This window comes from Babylonia areolata, chromosome 29 (assembly GCF_041734735.1).
Source record: "Babylonia areolata isolate BAREFJ2019XMU chromosome 29, ASM4173473v1, whole genome shotgun sequence".
Taxonomy (NCBI): domain Eukaryota; kingdom Metazoa; phylum Mollusca; class Gastropoda; order Neogastropoda; family Buccinidae; genus Babylonia; species Babylonia areolata.
In genome coordinates this window covers 21440421-21465952 of record NC_134904.1, presented here as the reverse complement: position 1 = coordinate 21465952, position 25532 = coordinate 21440421, and the positions used below count along the sequence as shown (strand labels likewise).

Here is a 25532-nt window from a genome sequence, read left to right as displayed (position 1 = left end):
ACACACACACGCGTGGTACAAGGAACCAGCTGATCAGTCACGGGCACAGTGCACGCCGCGTGCCACTGGCGTGTACCACTGGAGTGTGTCGCACGTCGAGCGCGCCAGAGACACGACCAAGGTTGACTGTGACGGGCTGTGGTCGCTGCACAGCACGTGTGAACGCTTGCGACAGACAGAAGTGTGTTGAACCGGCCACCTTTTATCCGCGGATGACTGGACTAAGGAGCGAGGTTCGAGCTTCGTGTTGTTGACAGTTTGTTGAACAGTGTGTGGAGACATTGCAGCACTAACACCAGAAGGGACAAGATCCACGGTGCGAAAAACAGGCATGTAAAACTAGAGATGACGTTACGAATGGTCGATATTTTGACGCCGGCAGAATGTTCATATTCGTCAACCTGATTTTAAGATTGTGGTTTTGATAGCACATATATATATATCCACGTGTATTTTTGTGGCTTAGCTGATTGTTTGAAATCTCTAATGGTTGTAGTGTTGGCGCTTTTGTGATTGTGATTTTGGTAACACAGCCGATTCATCATTTTCATGTGTGACTCGTGTGTTGTGCGAGAGACAGAAAGACTGAGATCGAAGGGGAGAGCCAGAGAGAGAGGGAGAGAGAGAGAAGTCTATCCGGGATGAATATTTTGCTCACATCTGATCGCATTCATTTTGGCATTGAAACCAAGTGATCTCTCTCTCTCTCTCTCTCTCTCTCTCTCTCAGTGTGAATGCATGTTCGTGCACACGTGTGTGTACACATGGAACTTGAAAGTGTGTGAAACTTGAAAATGAAGTTCACAATATAATTATGGTTCTGACAAAGTTCTTTTTATTCATTACACATAATTTGTGAAGTCCGAAGGTGGCCTTATTCTGTTGAAATTTGAATAACATTGCTTTTTGTTTCTCTCTCTCTCTCTCTCTCTCTCTCTCTCTCTCTCTCTCTCTCACGCACACACACTCTCTCTCTCTCTCACTCTTTCTTTCTCTGTTGTAGTCAAGTAGTTTATAATATGGAGTATACATAGATCATTCTGCATGCTTTGACACTTAACTAAAATAGTTTTCCACAGGCTGATTTGGTCGCTGAACTCAGGGCTTTGTGTCAACAGTCAAGGCTATACAGCTCTGTTTATTTTGCTATTGGACATTCATTTATTAATTTATCATTAACAGTAGATATGAAAAGTAAGACTAAGACAGTAAGAGATCCCTTGGAAGTTTATGCTTTCTATTATTAGATATAATCTATATAATAGCAGTACACATTTTTGTGTGAACTGCACTGAGTCAGTCCTGCTATTGTGTTCACTTTGGTATGTTTCATGCTGTGAAATGGGTCAAACATGTTGGAACCTTATTTGCAAAAAACACACCGCTGCATGCAGTTGCCTACAATATGTTTGTCTAGAAGCTGAATGCATTTGTTATATTTTTGTGATGCAATCTGGTGAACTAGCACTGTAGTAGGAAAAAAAAGTGGAATTGACACTGACAGCATTGTCAAAACAAGTGATGACTGTTGAATATATATATTCAAATATATTCAACATTGAAAAGCAATATATCAAGTTCTGTATTAAAACTATTATGCAAAGTAGATGGTTTTCTTTCAATCAAATACTAAATTAATAGCCTTCCACTTCTATATATCATAGTTGCATTCAATTTTTCTTTTAGGTTAGTGTTGGTATCGGTATGGATTTTATAACTAGTTGCCAGGAGTGTGATGAGTAGTTTCAGTTTCAATAGCTCAAGGAGGTGTCACTGCATTCGGACAAATCCATATACGCCACACCACATCTGCCAAGCAGATGCCTGACCAGCAGTATAACCCAACGCGCTTAGTCAGGCCTTGAGAAAAACAACAAAAAAAGAAAAAAAAGAAAAAAAAAAGATAAATACATAAAAAAAAAAAAAAAATAATAATAATATGTATAAGGCGCAAAAACTTGATGAAGTCAACTATAAGCGTACAAAAAAAAGATAAATACATAATAATAATAATAATATAATTTAAAAAAATAAAATAACATAAAATAAATAAATAAATGAATAAATAATAATAATAATAATAATAATAATAATAAGATAAATAAATAAATAAAATAAATAAATAAAAGACAACAATGATGATAAATAAGCAAATAAATGTAAAAAAACTGCATACACACATTCACACATGAGCAAAGTAAGACCGAACTTTTCACTGGGGTTCATCCTGTGGTCTGTGTGTGCCACTGAGCCCCAGGCTGTAGAGCTGAAAACAACTGCTGATGGAGAAAGGTCATGGTCACCACTGACAGCAGTTGGCCATCCAGGATGTGTTGCGCTACTGACTGAATCATGACTGGGGAGATACTGACTGAATCATGACTGACTGAATCATGACTAGGGAGATACTGACTGAATCATGACTGACTGAATCATGACTAGGGAGATACTGACTGAATCATGACTTGGGGAGATACTGACTGAATCATGACTGGGGAGATACTGACTGAATCATGACTTGGGGAGATACTGACTGAATCATGACTGGGGAGATACTGACTGAATCATGACTTGGGGAAGCAGTTAAACATAGCTCTACAAAAATATTCAGTCTGTAAATAGTCCCCCACCCCTGACCCCCGACATGCTCGTCTCAGTCGTAAGACAATTTTTGTTAAAAAAAATCCTTGCTGTTGACAGTGGAGAAATGTGTATTTTGTCTCTAGGATTTGGTGCTTTGAATTGATGATTTAGACCAAAGTGGTATAATTTAGTGATAATGTGGAAGGTCTGGAAGGGGCATTGAGGTGGACCAAGTTTCAAATGATCACATGCTGAGTTGTTTTTTGGGTTTTTTTTAGGCTTCCCAAGGGTCATTGACTTGCTTACTTAATCCTCTTCATTCCAGCTGGATGGAGCATAAGGCACCAGCAAATCTTTACCAACCATTTCAGTCTTGAGCGAGCCAGCTGATTTCATTTCAGGTCTTGCCTGCTGTTTTCATCTCCTCTTCCACAGGTCTTCAACATGTGCCTGGTGGTCTGTCTCTCTCTCTTCTCCATGTGCCTGATGGTCTGTCTCTCTCTCTTCTCCATGTGCCCAGTGGTCTGTCTCTCTCTCTTCTCCATGTGCCCAGTGGTCTGTCTCTCTCTCTTCGCCATGTGCCCGGTGGTCTGCCTCTCTTTCTTCTCCATGTGTCCAGTGGTCTGTCTGTCTCTCTTCTCCATGTGCCCGGTGGTCTGCCTCTCTTTCTTCTCCATGTGTCCAGTGGTCTGCCTCTCTTTCTTCTCCATGTGTCCAGTGGTCTGCCTCTCTTTCTTCTCCATGTGTCCAGTGGTCTGCCTCTCTTTCTTCTCCACGTGCCTAGTGGTCTGTCTCTCTTTCTTCTCCATGTGCCCAGTGGTCTGCCTCTCTTTCTTCTCCATGTGCCCAGTGGTCTGTCTCTCTCTCTTCTCCATGTGCCCGGTGGTCTGTCTCTCTCTCTTCTCCATGTGCCCGGTGGTCTGTCTCTCTTTCTTCTCCATGTGCCCTGTGGTCTGCCTCTCTTTCTTCTCCATGTGCCCAGTGGTCTGTCTCTCTTTCTTCTCCATGTGCCCGGTGGTCTGTCTCTCTTTCTTCTCCATGTGCCCAGTGGTCTGCCTCTCTTTCTTCTCCATGTGCCCAGTGGTCTGTCTCTCTTTCTTCTCCATGTGCCCAGTGGTCTGTCTCTCTTTCTTCTCCATGTGCCTCGTGGTCTGCCTCTCTCTCATTTTGCCTGAGTGTGCTGCCCAACTGAGGGCTGCCTATGGATACATGTCTGATTTAATTCATCCTCAGGACGTGGCCCAGCCACATCCAACATCTCTGTTTCACTTCATTGTTGATGCCTGTAAGTCAGCTCACCTCTTTGTTGGGGACATGTACTGTTCTCATTGAATTCTGAGCATTTGACGGAGACACCACTGAGCATTTAAAAGATCCCCCCAACCCCCCACCCCCTCCCCACATCCCTTGTGTGATACTGATAGTGGTCAGATCAGCCTGAGGGGTGATCTATGATTGTATTGATCATTATTGGTGTCAGTATTGGTCATTATTCTCATAATGCACTAGTGTTTGGTAAGATTTTTTTTTTAATAGACCTAGCATTTTTCACTACAGGCCAATTCAAAAGATACACAGTGTATTGTTTTTACTATTTTAGTTAGCAAACTATGGTTGATAGACAAGCAGAGTGAATAGAAGAATAGTATTTAGTAACACATAACAAAGAATGAACTAAAAATCATATTTTGATTTTCTGCTTTCAGTTTCATTTAACATTCTTGAATTTCAATGGACCAGAAAGTGAAAGTTTTGTCAATACCAAAAAACTTTACCTGCAGAAAAAAACGTTTTGTTTCTTGTCAATTTTTGTATTGCAGTTTGCAATAATCATATCACTATCAGTACAATTCTCATGATTTTACAAAGCATTGGCCTCAAGAGCCAGCTTCAGTTTCACTTTCTCAAGGAAGCATCACTGCATTTGGACAAATCCACACACACACACACACACACACACACACATATATATATATATATATATATATATATATATATATATATATATATATATGCTGCACATCATGTGCTGGGCAGATGCCTGATCAGCAACACAACCCATCACACTTAGTCATGCCTTGAGTGCATGCATATTTTATTATAATTATATCCATCTATCAGAGTGGATTTCTTCTACAGAATTTTTGCCGGAGAACAACCCTATTGTTGCCATGGGTTCTTTTTCAGTGCACCATTCCAAGTGTGTGCTGCACACGGGACCTCAGTTTGATGTCTCATCCAAATGACTAGGCTCTCAGTTTGATTTTTCAGTCAAACTCTGGGAGAAAAGGTGAGACCATGATTCGAACCCAGACCCGGTGTATTGGCAGGTAAGTGAAAATAATGGACGGAGAGGAGATTGTCGACAAAAGCTGCATTGTGCCAGCCCCACTCGGGCAAAGAAGGAAACATTCTCGCCAGCTCAACCAGATCCGGTGTAAAACCCAATACAGGCAATATTCCTTCTTCCCCAGAACGATACGTGACTGGAACAACCTGCCTGAAACAGCTATAGCAGCAGACACCTTGGACACCTTTAAGCCTAGGGTAGTTAATTAGATAATAGGTCCCCTACCCCCCCCCCCCCCACCCCCCCGCCCCTCCTGCCCCCCTCCTCCTCCCCACCCCCTCTCTTACCCCAATACTTTTGGGTTTTTTAAATTTATTTTTGGGGCCCTGCTGTCTTGGATCAGCAAGGGACCGGCCAGCTCAGAAGGGCGAAAAGTGAAGTGATAGTAGCCTGCCGGAGAACCCACTTAGAGTAGGAATAGGTTTTCATCCTCACTAATAGGTCTGTTGCTTTCTGTAGTTTGTTTTTCTTTCATTGCAACCCAACAAAAATGGCGTAAAAATCAAATTGATGATTGTGGCCGTCAACGCAGTGAAAGTGAAAGTGTCTGAAGCACTCTGCCACCTCTCCTCAAGAGCCAGGTGTTGGAAGGCAAGAAGGCTGCTGGCAGGGTGTTGACAGTATTACAGCACTGTTGCTGTTTTGTTGATGTGGGATTTGAGGCTGGGAAAGTGTTGAAGTTGAACACAGTTGTTGACAGACAGTGGTCGTTGGCTATGGGTGCACACAATCCCTGGAGCAGAAATAGGGGGACTCAGACTGGCAACACCCTTTTGTTATGTTTTTTTCTTCTTCTCAAAGTGTATAGCTTTGTGAAGGTCCGTGTGGTGGCAGTGGCTGTGAGAAGTGTCTGTAATTATGTGTGTTCATGCACAGTTTTGGTGGAGTGGGAAGATCATAGGCACATGATGTATTTTATTTATTTATTTATTTATTATTATTATTATTTTCTTTGATTTGTTTTTTTCACCTAGTCTAATGAAAAAGTGAAAGCACCATTTAACTATGTAGTACTTTCACAACTGATGCCTGCATAACTCTGAATCAAGGATGAAAGACAGAACTTAAAAAATATATATTTTATATGTGTAGATCTATAGAAGGCTGGAGAATCAGTGGAGGGGAAAAAGGAGGGTATGGAGGAATTATTTTGGAAAGAGACTTGTAGGTTTTAAAGGCCTGACTTAAAAAAGAGCTGAGTGCAGGGATTTGACGAAGCGAAGGGAGATTGTTTCAAGGGCAAGGTCCAGAGACAGAGGGAAAGAGTGGTGGGCGACTGTGTCCTGTTTGAACCTGGGATTAGGGAAGTTGTGGCATGCTTTGTGACTGTGTCCTGTTTGAACCTGGGAAGTTGTGGCATGCTTTGTGACTGTGTCCTGTTTGAACCTGGGAAGTTGTGGCATGCTTTGTGACTGTGTATTGTTTGAACCTGGGAAGTTGTGGCATGCTTTGTGACTGTGTACTGTTTGAACCTGGGAAGTTGTGGCATGCTTTGTGACTGTGTATTGTTTGAACCTGGGAAGTTGTGGCATGCTTTGTGACTGTACTGTTTGAACCTGTGAAGTTGTGGCATGCTTTGTGACTGTGTACTGTTTGAACCTGGGAAGTTGTGGCATGCTTTGTGACTGTGTACTGTTTGAACCTGGGAAGTTGTGGCATGCTTTGTTGCCGTGGGTCGTGGTTCTTCACTGCTATTGCTGAGACATCTGGCAAGTCCAGACGGGACAGGGCATGTTGACCCCCCCCCCCCCCCCCCCCCCCCCCCCCCCCCTCACCCCTCCCTACCCCCTTTTCCCTCCCACTTTGTCCATGGTATCCCCACATTCTGGAAATTCTGTGCTAGAAATTTCCTGTCCTGTCATTCTAGCATTTTTCCTTTATTCAATTCTGTCTCCCTTTTTTTGTGTCATCTTGGATGAATATTTCTTATTTTCTGCCTTGCTGGACCATACACCTATCTGTATTGTATCAGAAAGCCTTGAATGTTGTTTTGTCTTTTTCTGGACTCAGTGATTGAGTACTCACTCCTTGTTGTATTCTTGCTCACACAAGGTAAATGAATTACTTTATTTAAGACTCTTTCTGTCCACTGTGGTAATATTTCAATCAGAGTCAAGTCCAACAACGGAGGTAATATTTCAATCAGAGTCAAGTCCAACAACAATCGTTAAACCAGCTCTCAAGTGGGTGAAAACCATGTATACCTGAATGGAAAAAACAGAAACACCTATATTTTGGGCACAGACTTGAGAGGCCTCTCACATGTTCCAGAGCTGTATCACTTCAAAACATACATAAAGTGTAAAAAACAGATCTATCATTGGCACTTGTGGAGACTTCATTTTGACACGATGTGACCCCTGAACCAAATCAACTGTTGGTTCTGCTTTCATTGCAACCTGTGGCAAGTTGTGGCAATGTTTTGTTTTTTTCTGAATGAGAATGGAAACAAGGATCAATAACTTTGATCAATGCAAATTTCACAAAAGGTGCAGGCAATAGAATTTTTTTTTTTATAGGAAAGTTTTATGTCTATGACATGTAAGCTTTAGACAAATGGATCATAAAGAAATTATTTATAATACATGCAATGAGTTGAATGAGTGTTGTGCTGTGTGAATGTTTTTGTGTATGTATATACATATGAACATAAACTGGTGTTTGTGTATTCGGTTGGATGTCTATGAAGTGTTACATGTTGCAAGGTTTCGATTTAGTGTTTAACTGCATGTTTTACTTTCACACACAGCCTGTCTTGCCAGTGCTCAGTTTATATCACAGACTGACGTAAGCTTACAGCTGGGCAAACAGTAAAGTGAGAGCTGTATGATCTATGGTTTCTCCATTGCAATGGGAAGTCATTTAGTGATTTACACTACAGTTTAGTCTTTTATGAAGGACTATGACTCTCAAACTAGGAGGCAAGATTGTGCTGGCTCTCAGTGCTGCAGCCTCGGGGGTGAGTTGGCCTTTGGGGACCATCCCAACGCCAACTGTCCAAAAACCCTCTTGGCCGAGAGAGTGGGGGTGTAACATGGGCAAGACACTCTCCACTATAATCAAATTCTAGCCCATATAGTCAGGACAGCAGTTGCCTCCTCTGCTGTTGTGATGGTTATAGTCGGATACCACTGACTATAATACTTTTACACATCAGTTTTTGCATTGTACAGCACAGCTGAGCATGTTTTACATGGAAAGGCACTGTATAGCATAATATTATTATCATTCACAGCAGTAGTAGTAGTAGTTGAATGTTTCTTGGTAGTCAGCTAGATGGGTCTTTTGTTGTCTGGTGTTATTGATGGCAGGGGTGTGTTTTTTTTGTTTTGTTATTTTCAGAACACAAGATGAGCACCACCAGTAATAGCAACACCAAACCGCTCCGCATCATGACGTACATGTCACCGGACGTGGCCATCGAGCTGTTTGAGGTGGTGCGCGACTACCTGGAGGAAAAGCTGGGCATAACGGCCTACCTGATGGTCGAGTCCCGTACCACTGGGCCCCCAGAGGGCCGGCCAGACCCCCTGACCAGCAATGATGCCGATATGTGTGAGTGGTCACATGATGTGTAGGTGGTCACATGTGTGTAGGTGGACACATGATATGTGTAGGTGGTCACATGATATGTGTAGGTGGACACATGATATGTGTAGGTGGACACATGTGTGTAGGTGGACACATATGTGTTAAGTGGGCACATGTGTGTAGGTGGACACGTGTGTAGGTGGACACGTGTGTAAGTGGACACATGATAATGTGAAAGTAGACACATATGTGTAAGTGGTCACATGATGTGTGTAGGTGTACACATGATATGTGTAGGTGGACACATATGTGTAAGTGGTCACATGATGTGTAGATGGTTACTGTTACTACTGTGTGAGTGATGTGCCTGCACTGCTTGTGAGCACTGTTACTAGCATGTGAGTGATGTGTCTGCACTGCTTGTGAGCACTGTTAGTAGCGTGTGAGTGATGTACCTGCACAGCTTGTGAGCACTGTTAGTAGCGTGTGAGTGATGTACCTGCACTGCTTGTGAGTACTGTTACTAGTGTGTGAGTGATGTACCTGCACTGCTTGTGAGCACTGTTAGTAGCGTGTGAGTGATGTTCCTGCACAGCTTGTGAGCACTGTTACAGTGTTAGTAGCGTGTGAGTGATGTACCTACACTGCTTGTGAGCACTGTAACAAGCGTGTGAGTGATGTGCCTGCACTGCTTGTGAGCACTGTTACAAGCGTGTGAGTGATGTACCTGCACAGCTTGTGAGCACTGTTACTAGCGTGTGAGTGATGTGTCTGCACTGCTTGTGAGCACTGTTACTAGCGTGTGAGTGATGTGTCTGCACTGCTTGTGAGCACTGTTAGTAGCGTGTGAGTGATGTGTCTGCACTGCTTGTGAGTACTGTTAGTAGCGTGTGAGTGATGTGTCTGCACTGCTTGTGAGCACTGTTACTAGCGTGTGAGTGATGTGCCTGCACTGCTTGTGAGCGCTGTTACTAGCGTGTGAGTGATGTGCCTGCACTGCTTGTGAGCACTGTTAGTAGCGTGTGAGTGATGTACCTGCACTGCTTGTGAGCACTGTTACTAGCGTGTGAGTGATGTGCCTGCACTGCTTGTGAGCACTGTTAGTAGCGTGTGAGTGATTTGCCTGCACTGCTTGTGAGCACTGTTACTAGCGTGTGAGTGATTTGCCTGCACTGCTTGTGAGCACTGTTAGTAGCGTGTGAGTGATTTGCCTGCACTGCTTGTGAGCACTGTTAGTAGCGTGTGAGTGATGTACCTGCACTGCTTGTGAGCACTGTTACTAGCGTGTGAGTGATGTGCCTGCACTGCTTGTGAGCACTGTTACTAGCGTGTGAGTGATGTGCCTGCACTTTGAATGGTCTCTGCATAAAATTAAGTGCTTTGTAAATTATACCCTTCATTTTAGTTATTATTATTGGTGTTGTTGCTGTTGATTTTATTGTTGATGTTGTTATTATTATTATTATTATTATTGTTATTGTTATTATTATTATCCTTCTTATTCTGCCAGTGAATAAGGACAGTCCCAGCACTTCAATTTTTTGAGGAAGTGTCTGGGTTTGTTCCAGTGTACCTGTTATTTACCTGTGTGCTAGATGAACTGGTAGCAGAAGCAGCATTGACTCGAAGTTGTGTACCTTGTGAATAGGGAGAGTTAACACACTTTGCTATTTCTTATTATGTCGGTGTTTAAACTAAATGAAAGTGAAGCCCACTGTCTGTGTTTCAGTGTTTGAAGTGAAGCCCACTGTCTGTGTTTCAGTGTTTAAAGTGAAGCCCACTGTCTGTGTTTCAGTGTTTAAAGTGAAGCCCACTGTCTGTGTTTCAGTGTTTAAAGTGAAGCCCACTGTCTGTGTTTAAAGTGAAGCCCACTGTCCGTGTTTAAAATGAAGCCCACTGTCTGTGTTTGAGTGTTTAAAGTGAAGCCCACTGTCTGTGCTACAGTGTTTAAACTAAATAAAGTGAAGCCCACTGTCCGTGTTTAAAATGAAGCCCACTGTCTGTGTTTGAGTGTTTAAAGTGAAGCCCACTGTCTGTGTTTGAGTGTTTAAAGTGAAGCCCACTGTCAGCGATTAAAGTGAAGCCCACTGTCTGTGTTTAAAGTGAAGCCCACTGTCTGTGTGTCTGTGTTTAAAGTGAAGCCCACTGTTTAAAGTGAAGCCCACTGTCAGTGTTTACAGTGAAGCCCACTGTCAGTGTTTAAAGTGAAGCCCACTGTTTAAAGTGAAGCCCACTGTCAGTGTTTAAAGTGAAGCCCACTGTCTGTGTTTAAAGTGAAGCCCACTGTTTAAAGTGAAGCCCACTGTCTGAGTGTCAGTGTTTAAAGTGAAGCCCACTGTCAGTGTTTAAAGTGAAGCCCACTGTCAGTGTTTACAGTCCCACTGTCAGTGTTTAAAGTGAAGCCCACTCTCTGTGTTTAAAGTGAAGCCCACTGTCTGTGTGTCAGTGTTTAAAGTGAAGCCCACTGTCAGTGTTTAAAGTGAAGCCTACTGTCAGTGTTTACAGTCCCACTGTCAGTGTTTAAAGTGAAGCCCACTGTTTAAAGTGAAGCCCATTGTCAGTGTTTAAAGTGAAGCCCACTGTCAGTGTTTACAGTCCCACTGTCAGTGTTTAAAGTGAATCCCACTGTTTAAAGTGAATCCCACTGTCTGTGTTTAAAGTGAAGCCCACTGTCTGTGTCAGTGTTTAAAGTGAAGCCCACTGTCAGTGTTTACAGTCCCACTGTCGGTGTTTAAAGTGAAGCCCACTGTTTAAAGTGAAGCCCACTGTCAGTGTTTAAAGTGAAGCCCACTGTTTAAAGTGAAGCCCACTGTTTAAAGTGAATCCCACTGTCAGTGTTTACAGTCCCACTGTCAGTGTTTAAAGTGAATCCCACTGTTTAAAGTGAATCCCACTGTCTGTGTTTAAAGTGAAGCCCACTGTCTGTGTCAGTGTTTAAAGTGAAGCCCACTGTCGGTGTTTAAAGTGAAGCCTACTGTCAGTGTTTACAGTCCCACTGTCAGTGTTTAAAGTGAAGCCCACTGTTTAAAGTGAAGCCCATTGTCAGTGTTTAAAGTGAAGCCCACTGTCAGTGTTTACAGTCCCACTGTCAGTGTTTAAAGTGAATCCCACTGTTTAAAGTGAATCCCACTGTCAGTGTTTAAAGTGAAGCCCACTGTCTGTGTCAGTGTTTAAAGTGAAGCCCACTGTCAGTGTTTACAGTCCCACTGTCGGTGTTTAAAGTGAAGCCCACTGTCAGTGTTTAAAGTGAAGCCCACTGTTTAAAGTGAATCCCACTGTCAGTGTTTACAGTCCCACTGTCAGTGTTTAAAGTGAATCCCACTGTTTAAAGTGAATCCCACTGTCTGTGTTTAAAGTGAAGCCCACTGTCTGTGTCAGTGTTTAAAGTGAAGCCCACTGTCAGTGTTTACAGTCCCACTGTCAGTGTTTAAAGTGAAGCCCACTGTCTGTGTTTAAAGTGAAGCCCACTGTCTGTGATTAAAGTGAAGCCCACTCTCTGTGTTCAGTGTTTAAAGTGAAGCCCACTGTCAGTGTTTAAAGTGAAGCCCACTGTCAGTGTTTAAACTAAAGTGAAGCCCACTGTCTATGAAGCCACTGTCAGTGTTTAAAGTGAGGTCCACTGTCAGTTTTTAAGGTGAAGCCCACTGTCTGTGTTTAAAGTGAAGCCCACTGTCTATGAAGCCACTGTCAGTGTTTAAAGTGAGGCCCACTGTCAGTTTTTAAGTTTAAGCCCACTGTCTGTGTTTAAAGTGAAGCCCACTGTCTGAAGCCCACTGTCTGTGTTTAAAGTGAAGCCCACTGTCTGAGTGAAGCCCACTGTCTGAAGCCCACTGTCTGTGTTTAAAGTGAAGCCCACTGTCTGTGTTTAAAGTGAAGCCCACTGTCTGTGTTTAAGGTGAAGCCCACTGTCAGTGTTTAAAGTGAAGCCCACTGTGTTTCAAGTGAAGCCCACTGTCTGTGTTTAAACTTAAAGTGAAGCCCACTGTCTGTGTTTAAACTTAAAGTGAAGCCCACTGTCTGTGAAGCCTTCTCTCCGTGTTTAAAGTGAAGCCCACTGTCTGTGTTTAAACTTAAAGTGAAGCCCACTGTTTGTGAAGCCCACTCTCTGTGTTTAAAGTGAAGCCCACTGTCTGTGTTTAAACTTAAAGTGAAGCCCACTGTTTGTGAAGCCCACTCTCTGTGTTTAAAGTGAAGCCCACTGTCTGTGTTTAAACTTAAAGTGAAGCCCACTGTCTGTGAAGCCCACTGTCTGTGAAGCCCACTCTCTGTGTTTAAAGTGAAGCCCACTGTCTGTGAAGCCCACTCTCCGTGTTTAAAGTGAAGCCCACTGTCTGTGAAGCCCACTCTCTGTGTTTAAAGTGAAGCCCACTGTCTGTGTTTAAACTTAAAGTGAAGCCCACTGTCTGTGAAGCCCACTGTCTGTGAAGCCCACTCTCCGTGTTTAAAGTGAAGCCCACTGTCTGTGAAGCCCCCTCTCTGTGTTTAAAGTGAAGCCCACTGTTTGTGAAGCCCCCTCTCTGTGTTTAAAGTGAAGCCCACTGTCTGTGTTTAAACTTAAAGTGAAGCCCACTGTTTGTGAAGCCCCCTCTCTGTGTTTAAAGTGAAGCCCACTGTCTGTGAAGCCCACTGTTTGTGTTTCAGTGTTCATCAGCAGCACATCGTACCTGGAGCAGAGGGACAAGAACAAGTACCTGGAGCTGTGCAAGGTGGCCCCGGTACACAAGAACTTCAGGGGTCTGGATGAACCAGTGTGCTTCTCGGACATCGTGGTCCTCTCCAACAAAGTCACACAGTGAGTTTGACTGACTCTGAATCAGTGCGTGCTCATCGAAATTCCTTTGACCCCAGAATGCGTTCACGCATGCATAGATACACACTCACAGACATACGCACACACATGAACACACACACACGCATGCACACACACACGCACGCACGCATGCACACACACACACACACACACACACACACACACACACATCCGTCTAATATCCTAAACAGTGAAGAGACATTAAACTAAAGAAAGAAAGAAAACACGTATCCATGCACAGATGTACATTATTTGCATCATTAAGTGAACCATGCTAAAATCTTTCACTGGAGCAATTATTGTTTTGGAAATTTTTAGTGTTTATATTTTATTTCATTTATGTAACATTCATAGAATGTTCATTTAACTTTAAGGGAAAAAAAACCCAGTTTCAGTTGATCATAGGTTTGAATAGAGTTGTTTGTTAGTGCAAAATAATGAGTTTTGTACTTTTTGTGTGTTCTGAATCCATGATAGTTTTCACTGATCATCTATGAACTGTTAATTGAAGAATGTGGCAAAAATAGTGCCCTTTATTTTGTTTCCACTTTCCATTTTATCATTTGAACTTTAGACTTTCAGAACTATTTGTGATTTTTGCAAAACAATCACCAACCTCTTTTTAAAAAAAAAATTGAAATAATGCTCAAAAGTACCTAAAAATATTCGTGTTCTTGAAGGAAAATAAATGGAGAATATGATGATTATTAGTTCAATGTTGACAGTATGAGATAACTCCCAGTCACGGGAAGCTAACACAGAGGTTCAGAAAAAAACATACACAATAATTTGAAAAAAAGAAGAAAATTCAAGTCTGTTTATTTTATGGGTGGAAATGGTGCTAAGATATTAGCAAATCTATCGGACACAACAACCAAGTGCAGTTATGTTGTTTCATCCACTGTCATGTTGTTTTGAATATTAACACTACACATAAACACTCCTGTACATCCACACACACACCCTCTCGCCCAAACACCCGCAAACACTATCACACAATAGTACAACACAAAAGCCCACTGTAAACAATATTTGGGCTTGAAGCTTTTTCATCTGGAGGGTTTCATAGTAGATGAAAACCCCAAAATGAAGGTTTCAATCTAAAATAGGGGGGGGGGGGGGTGGGGGGGGGTTCTGTACCCACTTCTGACATGGCCCCATTCCCTTCCTGTTGATGTACCATGGTCAGTCCATCAGTCCATGTAACATGTAATCCTCATGAGGATAACCAGAATCACTTCAGTTGATCAACAACAATGTTACTGTTGTTTTCTATCACATTTTCCTGGTTGTTATTGTTGATGTACAGAAATTCAAACACAGTCCTAGCCACCTCTTCTGTACGGTACATCCTGGCAGCCATATCGCTTAACATCTTCTGCTTTACAAAATGAAAAACATCGCATCAAAATCGAGCCCAAACTTGCTTTGAACACGCATCAAGGCAGTCACCATTTGCAAGGAAGTAAGCGTACTCAAATGACTGGCTTGACTGTTGATAATACAATTGCCCCTAAATCTCGGATATAACAGCAGTCGGAAGTGAAAGGCTTAAGGGTTTCTGATGAAGCACAGATAGGTGTCTCCTTCTTCTTCCAATAATGTCCAGCGGTCATTGCCGACCTTTATTGGCACTTACATGTATGACCATTTTGTTTATTTACCCCAACATGTAGGTTGCCATACTCTGTTTTAATTGGTGTGCATGCTGGGTATGTTCTTGTTTCCATAACTGACCAAATGCTGACATGGTTTACAGGATTTTTAACATGTGTATTTGATTTTCTGCGTGTGTATACACACGAAGGGGCTCAGGCACTAGCAAGTCTGCACATATGTTGACCTGGGGGATCAGAAAAATCTCCACCCTTTACCCACCCAGCGCCGTCACTGAGATTCAAAGCTGGGACCCTCAGATTGAAAGTCTAACGCTTCAACCACTCAGCTATTGTACCCGTCGTCGATGCTGAATGGATGCCCAGCATGTTCAGGGAACAGATCCCAGACATTTTAAAGATTTCTTGAACAAACAAACACATGATTATTGAAGAGGGTAAAAAATTGTATGAGCTTCAGTCTGCTTTAGTGTGCGTAGCATTACAGATATGATCAGAATGTGTAGCAATAGAGTTATCCTCCGCAGATAGTCTGAGGCCCCCTTGAACTAAGAGTGAAGAGTCCCTGTGACAGCCATGATTAAAAAAAACAACTGATAGATTATAATTTATATATTGTATTTTAAGTTTATATCATGGTTAGCATCTGATAGATTATAATTTATATATTGCATTTTAAGTTTATATCATGGTTAGCATCTGATAGATTATAATTTATGTATTGTATAATTATGTTTATATCATGGTTAGCATTGTAGTGTGTCAACTGCTCAGTTACCTGTCGGTGAGGAGGATTTTAACTGATCAGAAGACCTGTTTGAATCATCATGTTACAGGATACCTGTTGTGCAAGAAAGTATACCGCAACACATTTTCTGTGTCATCGGTTGAAGAATTAAAATAAAATATGATACAATATAATACGTTACAATATGATATGACAATATGGTGCAGTTCAGTACAATACAATACAGTGCACTACAGCATAGCACAGCACAGCAAGACGAGACAAGACGGCTTCATTTCTCCAACTGGAAGTGAAATGTGCTTCCACAGGCTCATCACTCACACTAGTCACAGTCACACCAAGTTTGTAGTCTGTTGCAGCTTGTCAGTGGCTCAGTTCTATCACTGGGGATTTCAGGCAGATTTACAAAGACTTTTGATTTCAGGAATGTCTACAAAGACTTCGAGTCACTGAAGGGGTGTCGCTGGGCCTATAGTACCAGCACGTCTGGCACCGGCGCCAGTGTGATGCTGAAGGAGCTGAAGAAGCATGGCTTCAACGCCAACTTCTTTGGCAGCAGTTGTGAATCAGGTATGGCCTCTTTTTCTTTCTGTTCCTCCTTTTGTTGAATGACCGAGGGAAATTTGTTACTGTCCTGTCACCCGTTTGGTGATTGTAGACATGGAGTTAATGTTTTGTAGACACCTAGTTAATGTTTTGTGGACATGTAGTTAATGTTTTGGTGTCCTATGCTGTAATGTTTTGGTGTCCTATGCTGTACATTGTCAAACTGGTGCAGACTAGGCCAACAGGTGTGCTCTGGTAAGTATATTGAATAGAGAGTATGATAAAAAAAAAAATCCCCCATATTGATTTTCACATTCCAATGTTATGAAAGAATAGATAACTTAAAAAAAGTTAGGAGAGGAGAGAAGTGAGGCGGAGAGAGTTGTGTCCTCTGTGGGATAGCAGGGTGGATGGAGGGTGTCCTCTGTGGGATAGCAGGGTGGATGGAGGGTGTCCTCTGTGGGATAGCAGGGTGGATGGAGGGTGTCCTCTGTGGGATAGCAGGGTGGATGGAGGGTGTCCTCTGTGGGATAGCAGGGTGGATGGAGGGTGTCCTCTGTGGGATAGCAGGGTGGATGGAGGGTGTCCTATGTGGGATAGCAGGGTGGATGGAGGGTGTCCTCTGTGGGATAGCAGGGTGGATGGAGGGTGTCCTCTGTGGGATAGCAGGGTGGATGGAGGGTGTCCTCTGTGGGATAGCAGGGTGGATGGAGGGTGTCCTCTGTGGGATAGCAGGGTGGATGGAGGGTGTCCTCTGTGGGATAGCAGGGTGGATGGAGGGTGTCCTATGTGGGATAGCAGGGTGGATGGAGGGTGTCCTCTGTGGGATAGCAGGGTGGATGAAGGGTGTCCTCTGTGGGATAGCAGGGTGGATGGAGGGTGTCCTCTGTGGGATAGCAGGGTGGATGGAGGGTGTCCTCTGTGGGATAGCAGGGTGGATGGAGGGTGTCCTCTGTGGGATAGCAGGGTGGATGGAGGGTGTCCTCTGTGGGATAGCAGGGTGGATGGAGGGTGTCCTCTGTGGGATAGCAGGGTGGATGGAGGGTGTCCTCTGTGGGATAGCAGGGTGGATGGTGTCCTCTGTGGGATAGCAGAGTGGATGGTGTCCTCTGTGGGACAGCAGGGTGGATGGAGTGTGTCCTCTGTAGGACAGCAGGGTGGATGGAGGGTGTCCTCTGTGGGACAGCAGGATGGATGGAGGGTGTCCTCTGTGGGATAGCAGGGTGGATGGAGGGTGTCCTCTGTGGGATAGCAGGGTGGATGGAGGGTGTCCTCTGTGGGACAGCAGGATGGATGGAGGGTGTCCTCTGTGGGATAGCAGGGTGGATGGAGGGTGTCCTCTGTGGGATAGCAGGGTGGATGGAGGGTGTCCTCTGTGGGACAGCAGGATGGATGGAGGGTGTCCTCTGTGGGATAGCAGGGTGGATGGAGGGTGTCCTCTGTGGGATAGCAGGGTGGATGGAAGGTGTCCTCTGTGGGATAGCAGGGTGGATGGAGGGTGTCCTCTGTGGGACAGCTCTGTGGGACAGCAGGGTGGATGGAGGGTGTCCTCTGTGGGACAGCTCTGTGGGATAGCAGGGTGGATGGTGTCCTCTGTGGGACAGCAGGGTGGATGGAGGGTGTCCTCTGTGGGATAGCAGGGTGGATGGAGGGTGTCCTCTGTGGGATAGCAGGGTGGATGGAGGGTGTCCTCTGTGGGACAGCAGGGTGGATGGAGGGTGTCCTCTGTGGGACAGCAGGGTGGATGGAGGGTGTCCTCTGTGGGATAGCAGGGTGGATGGAAGGGTGTCCTCTGTGGGATAGCAGGGTGGATGGAGGGTGTCCTCTGTGGGATAGCAGGGTGGATGGAGGGTGTCCTCTGTGGGATAGCAGGGTGGATGGAGGGTGTCCTCCTCTGTGGGATAGCAGGGTGGATGGAGGGTGTCCTCTGTGGGATAGCAGGGTGGATGGAGGGTGTCCTCTGTGGGACAGCTCTGTGGGACAGCAGGGTGGATGGAGGGTGTCCTCTGTGGGACAGCAGGGTGGATGGAGGGTGTCCTCTGTGGGATAGCAGGGTGGATGGAGGGTGTCCTCTGTGGGATAGCAGGGTGGATGGAGGGTGTCCTCTGTGGGATAGCAGGGTGGATGGAGGGTGTCCTCTGTGGGATAGCAGGGTGGGATGGAAGGGTGTCCTCTGTGGGATAGCTGGGTGGATGGAAGGTGTCCTCTGTGGGATAGCAGGGTGGATGGAGGGTGTCCTCTGTGGGATAGCAGGGTGGATGGAGGGTGTAACTGATTGATGAAATGTACATTTCAAATAATAGAAGTACGATGAAAGAAAATGACTAACTGAAAAAGGAAAATTGTTAGTTAAACAAGAGAAACAATTGTTGATAGATGTAAAAGATGTAACCATCATCGTTCCCAGTGACTGTTGATGACGCTCTTTCATGTAAGTGAGATTTATTTATTTGTTTATTTATTTTGCTGCCCCATCATCTGCACCGTTCCAGTGGCATTACTCCCATGTCGCTCATTCCCATCCTCGATTCACAGCCACACCAAGGTTTGTCGGTCATAGTCTCAGTGCCGGCAGTCCACAGGGAACCATTGATGTTAGGTCGCCAGGAGGCCACACACCAGAGGAGACCCTGCACTGCTGCTGAGTCACCTCGGTGGTGTTTGGTAGCACCTGTTTTGATTTAACGTACTTAGGACACCACCTACAAAGGCCCCTACTGATGACAGTAATGGCTTAGTCGCGGAGCCAGACCGAGTGAGCGTCTCCCCCAGAGTGGAGACAACCACCACGTCCCTCCGGTGACAGTTCCGCAACATAGTGTTAGTGAGGTTACAACGGGGCCTTGAAATCTGATCACTGATTGACACTGTATCAGGAGACCAGCGCTTCCTACTACATTGTTTTGAATCAGTTAAAATCCAGAGGTATAAAACTTGAGGACATGAGAAGCAGAAAAAAAAGACAAGGTGCACTCTTTTCATTGCAATATTCATTTTATCTGGCATATTGTCTGAAAGTCACAAAAAACGCAAGCAACAAAGCCTTATGCACTTCCACCAGACAAGCCAGACATTGAAACAAAACACGCACGCACACACGCACGCGCACGCGCATGCACACGCACATGCACACGCACACACACATACACACCCACACACACACACACACACACACACACACACACACACACACACACACAAAAGGTTGGTTTTTCAAGGAAAGGCTGGTCACGGGCTCTCTGTCTTGTTTTGCAGGATCACACCGAAAGTCCATCAAGTTGGTGCTGAGCGGACAGGTGGACGTGGCCAGCGTGAACTCTGTGGCACTGGCTTCCTTCAAGACGGAGAACCCACAGCTGGCTGATCACTTGACGGTCATCAAATCTCTGGGCCCTCTGCCAATGTATGCTGCTGTCTTCAATACGCGCCTGCCATGTAAGGAGTCTTATTGATTGATTGATAGATTAATATGGATATTTATATAGCGCTTATCCTCGGTCAGAGACCAAGCTCTAAGCGCTTTACAAACACGGGGTCATTTGCGCAACAGGCTGCCTGCCTGGGTAGAGCTGACTGACAGCTGCCATTGGGCGCGCATCATTCGTTTCCTGTGTCAGATCAGTTGGAGACATTTTGTCCCATTAACTTGCAAATTTTATATGTCTGTCTGAGTGTGTATGTATGCGTGCCTGAATTCGGTCTGATTGAATGACACAGGAAACGAATGATGAGTGCCCAATGGCAGCCGTCAGTCAGCTCTACCCAGGTAGGCAGCCAGTTGTGTAATTGACCCCATGTTTGTAAAGCGCTTAGAACTTGGTCTCTGACTGAGGATAGGTGCGATATATAAGTATCCATATAATTCATTCATTCATCAGATACATGTATCATTGCACTGAGATTAAGAGGAAACAGTGGTCAGTCACCATATTTTACAGACTTTAAGGGGAAACTTTTTCCTCTCAACCTAGACCCATATGCCTTATGTAGTGTGCCTAACATACAGTATGATTAAAACCTGTGATTCAGAATCTTATCAGTATCAGTAGCTGAAGGAGGCGTCACTGCGTTCGGACAAATCCATATGTACGCTACACCACATCTGCCAAGCAGATGCCTGACCAGCAGCGTTACCCAATGTGCTTAGTCAGGCCTTGAGATAAAAAAAAAAAAGTTTCAGCTAAAAATTGATGAACGTTAATTGCTAAGCCCACTCCCGTTTTGAACCTTTACCTATGAACCTGATCTGAGGTATGACGTTTATGGTGTTGAACAGGAATGAAACCTTTAATTCAGCTCAGTTTAATTGATTGATTGATATGCATACTTATATAGTGCCTATCCTCAGTCGGAAACCAAGCTCTAAGAGCTTTGCAAACATGGGGTCATTTGCACAACAGGCTGCCTACCTGGGTAGAGCCAACTGAAGGCTGCCACTGGGCGCTCATCATTCATTTCCTGTGTCATTCGATCAGATTTCAGGCATTCACACTCAGACGACAACATTTTACGTGTATGACCGTTGTTTTTTTGTTGTTTTTTTTATCTACCCCACCATGTAGGCAGCCATACTCCGTTTCTGGGGGTGTGCATGCTGGGTATGTTCTTGTTTCCATAACCCACCGAACGCTGACATGAATTACAGGATCTGTAACATGCGTATTTGATATTCTGCTTGTGTATACACACGAAGGTGGTTCAGGCACAAACAGGTCTGCACATCTGTTGACCTGGGAGATCGGAAAAATCTCCCCCCTTTACCCACCAGGTGCTGTCGCGGAGATTTGAACCCATGACCCTCAGATTGAAAGTCCAGCGCTTTAACCATTCAGCTGTTGCGCTCGTCAATTCAAAATACTTCAACCAAAACAGAAAATTCTCTTTCAGCTCAAAATGCCTGCCAGCAAATATCAAAGAGAAAAAAGAATGAGAAACTGACACACCCTTCCCCAATCACTACACACACATCAATTACCATCCCCAGAATCAAAATACAAACAGGTCACAGACAACACACTAGGGGGAAGAGCAGATTCAAGAATGCGGTGATAGACACAACAGGCATGAAACTGAAAGTCAGTGATGTGACATGTAAAGCGAGTTCCGATGATGATGTCAGGGCTTGTACGTCGTTTCAACATGGTCATTGCAGGGACAGTGATTGACCCATCAATTCCTGACTTTTTGTTAACCGTGTAGATGTGTACACCTAATTCACTGCACCATATGTGTTGTTAGAAGTGTAGATTCTTACAGGTCTGGAGGATGCACCTTGGCTACACATGATCAGGAGTGCTGTGTCGTCTGTAAAATATGGTACTGATGGGAGCTTGCCGCCCCAATTTTGGTTTCTGCTTGAAAAACACACTCAGAAGAACTTGTGATCATTAGTGTTTGGGGAATGAGTACCATTTCATTGGTATATGCCTTCTGTTCTGACATTTTGGCGGGGGACGAGGGAGACCCTTCTCCACATGGGATGACGGATACGCCGTGTATATATATATATATATGTGTGTGTGTGTGTGTGTGCATGCGTGTGTGTGTGTGTGTGTGTGTGTGTATATATATATATATATACACACACATATATGCACACACACACACACACACACACACACACACACACACACACATATCTCTCTCTCTCTCTCTCTCTCTCTCTCTCTCTCTCTCTCTCTCTCTCTCTCTCTCTCTCTCTCTCTCTCTCTCTCTCTCTATATATATATATGGGTGTGGGTGTGTAAAATTATATATATATAACTATAGAGAGAGAGACGTGTACGCAAACGAGCAAAGGCTTGCATTGCAAAGAATACACATGCATGCAGTGATGCACTCATAAACTTTCTCTCTCTCTGGATCTCTCACTCTGGGTTAGTGAAAGCAAGTGACAGCGAAGTTCATAATCCTATTTGAAGGACAGAGAGACTAACGCTGTGGCTGAGATAGTGACAGTTCACAATGAGATAAAATGACAATAGAAACCAGGCTGGATGAGAGCAAGTAGTCTTCAACTTGACAACGCATCATCGCTGTGTTTCGTTGTTGTTTTTTGTGTGTGTGTGTGATATTTGAAGTGGTTATTTTTAATTTAATATGGGACACTAAAAATCCTGGGAGAACCCCCAAAAATTCATGCACAGAGGGTCACTGGGACCCTTATATTTTATCTTTTTGGGAAGCACTGTTTGAAAGACACTGACGTTTGTTTGGTTTCCGTCTTCTAGCTGATATGAAAGACACTGACACTCGTTTGGTTTCTGTCTTCTAGCTGATATGAAAGACACTGACACTCGTTTGGTTTCTGTCTCTCAGCTGATATGAAAGACACTGACACTCTTTTGGTTTCTGTCTTCTAGCTGATATGAAAGACACTGACACTTGTTTGGTTTCTGTCTTCTAGCTGATATAAAAGACACTGACACTCGTTTGGTTTCTGTCTTCTAGCTGATATGAAAGACACTGACACTTGTTTGGTTTCTGTCTTCTAGCTGATATGAAAGACACTGACACTCTTTTGGTTTCTGTCTTCTAGCTGATATGAAAGACACTGACACTCGTTTGGTTTCTGTCTTCTAGCTGATATGAAAGACACTGACACTCATTTGGTTTCTGTCTTCTAGCTGATATGAAAGACACCGACACTCTTTTGGTTTCTGTCTTCTAGCTGATATGAAAGACACTGACACTCGTTTGGTTTCTGTCTTCTAGTTGATATGAAAGACACTGACACTCGTTTGGTTTCTGTCTTCTAGCTGATATGAAAGACACTGACACTTTGGTTTCGGTCTCTCAGTTGATATGAAAGACATCTGACATTTGTGTGGTTTTTGTCTTCTAGCTGATATGAAAGACTCTGACATTCATTTGGTTTCTGTCTTCTAGCTGATATGAAAGACTCTGACACTCGTTTGGTTTCTGTCTCTCAGCTGATATGAAAGACTCTGACACTCGTTTGGTTTCTGTCTTCTAGCTGATATGAAAGACACTGACACTCATTTGGTTTCTGTCTCTCAGCTGATATGAAAGACACTGACACTTGTTTGGTTTCTGTCTTCTAGCTGATATGAAAGACACTGACACTCGTTTGGTTTCTGTCTTCTAGCTGATATGAAAGACACTGACACTCATTTGGTTTCTGTCTTCTAGCTGATATGAAAGACACTGACAATCATTTGGTTTCTGTCTTCTAGCTGATATGAAAGACACTGACACTTGTTTGGTTTCTGTCTCTCAGCTGATATGAAAGACTCTGACACTCGTTTGGTTTCTGTCTTCTAGCTGATATGAAAGACACTGACACTTGTTTGGTTTCTGTCTTCTAGCTGATATGAAAGACTCTGACACTCTTTTGGTTTCTGTCTTCTAGCTGATATGAAAGATGCCATCACCAAAGCTTTACTGGAGGTCTCAAGTCAAGACAACCAGAAATGGGCTGACGAGTTCTCTGCTTGGGGGGTGATACGCTTCGCACCAAATTCTGATGACCATTACCAAGTGGAGGGTAACATAGCACACGAGGTCAGACAGATGTCAACAGTACCTGCCTACTACTGATCCCATCAAGTCTTTCCAGCACACTCATGTTGTGTGGCCTTGTGTGTGCCGACACCATGATCGTTAATCAGGTTGTGCGTGCCCAGTAATGTGTATCATCTTTTATGGCTTGGGTATGTTTTAAAAAAAAAAAAAGTAAGTCTGTATGATAATCCTGCTTGGTATGTGTGTATGTGTGCGTGCGTGCGTGCATGCATGTGTGTGTGTGTGTGTGTGTGCGTGTGTGTGTGTGTGTGTTCCAGTTGTACATCTTAACGTACTAATTTTCTTTTGAAATAGTTTTTGTCTGTCAGCATCAGATTTGTATTAGAAATAGACGACAAACAATATCAATTATTTCCACACATTGCAAATGTAATGAGAATACAGGACTAAGAAAGGCACAAGAACTTGTGAAACAAATGAAAAAATATTTCCACAGTCAATTACTGTTACAGTTTTATTTCTTTGTCACTAAAGGTGAAGCACTTACAGCTTACAAACTGACACATTCCTCAGCAGCTGTCAGTAGTCATGTTCTCATTAACCCTTTTGCTGCCAGGAAAATCAGATTTAAGTGAAATCTATTTGCCAGGGTTTTTTCACAAAAAAACGGGTATAAATTTTCAAAAAATTCTGTGCTCTTTGTTATTGGAGAAAGACCCATAAAAGTATATATTTTCTGAAAGGTAAATGAATAAAGAACCCAAAACACATGTTTTCCCATTTTATATATTTTTAGTGACATGCTTGTTGTTTTGAAGTCAGTGTTTTGTTTTTTGTCACATTTTCAACTTGTTCATTACTAACATTAGTCAGGTAATTTGCACTAAAATATATTTTCTGGACAAATGGATATCTGCATACACAAAATCATACTAGAACAACCACAATAAAAACAAATTAAAAAGAGATAGATATACAATGCATTGTGACTTCTCCAAGTGATAATGTGGATGAGAGGCCACGCCCCCTCAGTCTCCACCCCCCTCCTCTTCACCCCTCTCACACGGTCACTTTATCCAGTTCTCATCAGACCGCGTTGGCTGAGTGCCAAGAAAATCGCTCACACTGTCCTCCTAATAATTCAGTCACTTTCTGTTGTCTGCTAAGGTTTGCACAGCCGGCATCACTCACTGATAGTCGTATCTTGGCCACTCTCTTGATTGGTTCCTTTATTTTCTATCAAATCGTCCTATAAATGTTCATCACTGTCTTCTTTGAGTTTACGCTGCAATTGTTTCTGAGCATCAGCAAAAGAAAGCTATCTTGGTTGATTTAGTTCGCTACAATCGCATATCTTGAGCACGGCGTCAGTCCGACATTTTGTTGAGCGACCGAGGAGAGGAGCCAGGCAAACACTGGGACAGTAACCCAACCAAAACGTTCAAATGAAGGACTGCCTCATGACGTAGATGGGGTTTCTAGCTATGAATAGAATCCAGGATTCCCCAAGCTAAAGCTACCAGCATTTTGGTCAGCGAACTGAACGCAAACCAGGGAAAAGTCAGACTATTTCGATGAGTTATCTCATCATTGTGGCAGCGAAGCGTACATGCTTTCCATGACGAGTTATCTCGTCATATAGGCAGCCTAGGGGTTAACTAAAGTAGTCATGGAAGTTTCATTGATAGTTACATCTGCCAGGAGTAGCAAAATTCTGCCATGAAATTGGACATCAGTATGAACATGTCAAATAATTTTTGTTTAGAACAGATCTCGCTCATCCCAAATATTCACTTTTTAAAATTTTTATTGGATATATTAATGATGAAAGGAGGAGGAAGATATATTAATGATGAAAGGAGG

At 43.6% G+C, this 25532-nt stretch overlaps 1 protein-coding gene across 2 annotated transcripts; it reads left to right on the top strand.

The window, feature by feature from the left end:
* The first annotated feature begins 43 nt into the window (after window positions 1-43).
* On the top strand, window positions 44-25532 carry LOC143302239 (uncharacterized). Of its 2 annotated transcripts, none has more exons than XM_076616822.1 (6): window positions 44-316; window positions 8276-8488; window positions 13106-13256; window positions 16063-16208; window positions 19440-19619; window positions 23557-25532. In XM_076616822.1, exons 2-6 carry the CDS (start codon window positions 8284-8286, stop codon window positions 23742-23744), a joined length of 870 nt encoding a protein of 289 aa, XP_076472937.1. In that variant the 5' UTR covers window positions 44-316; window positions 8276-8283; the 3' UTR covers window positions 23745-25532. The 2 variants fall into 2 exon arrangements, with proteins under 2 accessions (XP_076472937.1, XP_076472936.1); XM_076616821.1 differs by having other exon boundaries at window positions 46-329.

What these genes read in the sequence shown, in the direction of transcription:
- LOC143302239 (XM_076616822.1), top strand. Translation starts at nt 8,284, where the DNA reads ATGAGCACCACCAGTAATAGCAACACCAAACCGCTCCGCATCATGACG. An exon ending in CAGCAATGATGCCGATATGT is followed by an intron (nt 8,489 to 13,105) that starts GTGAGTGGTCAC and finishes TTTGTGTTTCAG; the next exon opens with TGTTCATCAGCAGCACATCG. An exon ending in CTCTCCAACAAAGTCACACA is followed by an intron (nt 13,257 to 16,062) that starts GTGAGTTTGACT and finishes TTTTGATTTCAG; the next exon opens with GAATGTCTACAAAGACTTCG.